Source organism: Mycetomoellerius zeteki, unplaced genomic scaffold, assembly GCF_001594055.1.
Source record: "Mycetomoellerius zeteki isolate Tzet28-1 unplaced genomic scaffold, Tzet1.0 scaffold22, whole genome shotgun sequence".
Taxonomy (NCBI): domain Eukaryota; kingdom Metazoa; phylum Arthropoda; class Insecta; order Hymenoptera; family Formicidae; genus Mycetomoellerius; species Mycetomoellerius zeteki.
Window position 1 is genome coordinate 238,285 of NW_017257172.1, and position 3,467 is coordinate 241,751.

General features: G+C 35.3%; 1 protein-coding gene across 1 annotated transcript in view; it reads right to left on the reverse strand.

Annotated features, from left to right (window-relative positions):
• The window catches only part of Mical (Molecule interacting with CasL), a 28,991-nt gene that overhangs the window by 3,906 nt on the left and 21,618 nt on the right, over positions 1-3,467 (reverse strand). Inside the window, exons 21-22 of the mRNA XM_018448159.1 lie at positions 1,674-3,467; positions 1,277-1,418 (exon numbers count right to left, since the gene is read on the reverse strand). The exon at positions 1,674-3,467 is cut by the window's right edge and continues 1,058 nt beyond it. Coding sequence (XP_018303661.1) covers positions 1,277-1,418; positions 1,674-3,467 — 1,936 coding nt within the window. The remainder of the gene's footprint in view (positions 1-1,276; positions 1,419-1,673) is intronic.

Here is a 3,467-nt window from a genome sequence, read left to right on the forward strand (position 1 = left end):
ATTTCGAGCCAAATACCGTCGGAAGTATAAAGATAGAAAAAAATTTTTTAAACAAAAGTTGTACGGTTTCAAGAGTACTTTAATGTTGTTAAGAAAAAAAAATTTTTTTTTAATTTTTTGATTTAACAATATATATATTGTTAACAAAAATTTTTTTTTCTTAACAACATTGAAGTACTCTTAAAACCGTACAACTTTTGTTTAAAATTTTTTTTCCATCTTTATACTTCCGACGATATTCGGCTCGAAATGGAAATACTGTTTTTTTTTTTTCAAAGGGGTGTTTTACCCCTTAAACATGAGTTAGCGTATAAAAAAATACGCGTCTCTTAGATTTTCGTGTTTAACAACATATTTCATGGAGAATCAAATCGGTGCCGGACAGTTGGGTGATGTCCCTTGTAAGTTAAATTAAAGTTAACAGCCTTGAAAATTTAACTTAGTTAAGATAAAAGTTAATTCATAGTGACATTAATTAAATTAAAAGTTAAATTAATGAAAAAAAGTAATTACAATGTTAAAAGTCAAATTTGTTTTATTTCATGATTTCAATTAATTGTTTTTTAACTAAATTAAGAAACTAAGTTAAAAAGTTAACAAGGAGAGATTCCACATATGTATTTCATGGATTTTGATCAGCTTTTGCGTGATTATTCTGGGGCACCAAAAAATAATCCTTGTAAAGCAGTAAATTGCACTTCTGCGTATTTTTCGAGAAAATCGCGATTTTAGGTCACAACGATCGTTTTCAAATCTCTTTATTCTTTGTTTAAACGTAAATGAAACATTTGAAGTTATTTAAAATTAGAAAAGTACATCTCCAACAGACACATGAATGTATAAGCATATAATTCGAATATAGGATCCGTACAACTCCAACTACCCAACCCTGATGTTAATTTAAAAAAAAAAAAAATCAAATTAAAAGTTAATAGTTACCGATAAAATATAACTGTATAAAGTTAAAAAGTTAAGAGTCTAAAATGTAACTAAATGAAGTTAAAATTAATTAACTTTTTGACTTCTTAACTTAACTTTTAACTTTTTAACTTAGCATTACCCAATCTTGCACAAGAGTTATTAGATTTTAAAATAGCGTACAAAATATAACAACTCACAAAACAGAATTGTTATTTTACGATGAAATAAAAAAATTGTCATGTATTTATTATCACAAAAAGTACAATGTGCGTACAACACAGATGTATACTCTGTAATTTAAATAACGTTATAACATATTCTCGTAAAATGATAAGAATACTTGTATAAGTCATACCTGACACTTGAGTGGTATACGTAGAATAATTAAGTGGTGGCGGCGGCACAGGTGGCTTTTCAGTGAGGAAATTTCCTACGAGCATATCCTCGCATACACTTTTAGGTCTCATATCGCATTTCGATGGAATAGTTTTATCAATCTGCGTTTTACATATAGAAACAATATATTATTACAGTTTTTTCTTTCTCAGAACACTTCGCATGTTAATAAGATTGACAATAATAATAATCTGGTTTACAGTGCGCTTAGTCCGCGACCTATACGATAGATGTCTTTGTTTAACCTATAGGTTAAACAAGAACGCCCATTGTTTAGGTCGCGAACTAAGCGCATGGTGTAAGTAATAATTACACTGGCACGGTCGTAGCCAGTAATAATAATAGTGATTACTTACTTTTCCTTTTGACCCTCTTGAAGTCAGTCGGAATACTGATAACTTGTCCTTCTGATTGGGCGATGTATTTGTTTCCTTTTTGAAGAAGAAATCTGATACGGCCTGTATAATACTCTTTCTTCTCTCCGAGTCCTTCGGCTTCTTGTCCCGTTTGATTACCATGCTACTATTATCCGAAAGTGATAGACCTGCAGTATTCAGCATCTCGTCCATCGATTTCGCGCTAGTCGCTGGCAGTTTTTGGAAATTGATTTTTTTTGCGATGTTTTTCATATTATCGGTGCTTTTACTGATTTGTAATTTCAGCTCCGAATTATGTATTGCGCTAAAGTTATACGATTTAATTCTCTCAGTCTTTGGCGTATCGTCCTTTTTCGTATCGTCCATTGAGAGTTGCCTCCGCGTCACCTTCATTCTTAATTCCTTGATTCTGTCTTCAGGACTTAAACCCAAGTCTTCGTCGCTTTTCATTCTAGCTCGTTCTCGAGCATCCTGTCTGGCCTTTTCGGCGGTCCTCCTCGCTTCCTCGTTTTTCAATCTTGGTAGCGCAAATGGCGTTTTAAAAGTATCCTCTAGACTAGTAGTAATCGACTTTTCGTCTGCCTTCTTTAGGACTTTTTCTTTGGTTTCTTCTTGATCGGTCTGTTCACAAGAGTATAAAGACATCGAAAGATTCGACGATTTGTTCGCTTTCCCGAAAATTGTGTGAGTAGGACTGCTTATTGGTGACATTATAGAAGTAGGCACAAACTTGTTACCAACGGAAGAAACATTAGATAATGACGGTTTTATCGGTGATAACCCGATGGTAAAAGATGAGGCTCTGGCAGCTCTTCGGGCCTTTTTTTCGGCTGACTTTTGTTTGTGAGCCTCAAGTTTATCCATTAGAAGATCTTGAATAAGATCCTTTTGCTTCGACCGCTCTCTTGTAATCTCTTCAAGTTTCCTCGAGGTCGCTGGTGAATTGATACCATTATTGTTACCGTTTACAATCATTGTTTCTTGACACTTAATCTCTTCAGTGATCATTTCTGCGGTGCGTGTCTGCGTTAAGCTTTTCGAGTTTTTTCGTCTTGATTTTCTTACATCAATGGAATCCTTGGCGTTACTAAACTCTGCGATTCGAGATTGCAATCTCTTTACGTATTCCAGATAGTCTGGATTGTTAGAATCCGCCTTGGCTGATTCTTCGAGTCTCTCTGTCATTTCTACAGGAACTATAGACACCTGAGGATTAATCGGACTGGCAAGCACTGTAACGACTTCGCTAGTAGTCGTATCCTCCGCTGGTTCAACAAGTAACAGACTATCTTCCTCCATCGATTGAAGTAATTCTTTGTTAAAAGCTTCTGCTAATTGTTCCCGTTTCGCGTTCTCTTTAAATTCATCTTCACCTTGTTCCTCAGTTCGAATTTTTGGCTTCATCGATGATTTACTCATAATAGGCTCGTTTAATTTGCCCATCACATCCTCCATAGTAATTGGATCAATCTCAATCACATTAGCGTCCTTGAAGCCTTCTTCTTCGTCTTCACCGTACAAGTCATTTTCCAGGTCGAGTCTCGCTATCGGTGCATCAGCGACTGATAGATTGCGCACGTTAGTTGAAACAGGAATGTTGGAAAGAGTCGTCTTAACATTTACGAACTCGATGTAGCCTCGATTTTTCAGCATCGCGACATTCGAGGCATCTTGGAGACTGTCATCCAGCAGCGACTCATTGTCCGTGTCCATGTAATTAATATCTTCGCCATTGACTAACAGTTTTGATGTATTATTGTTCGGGTATTCCTG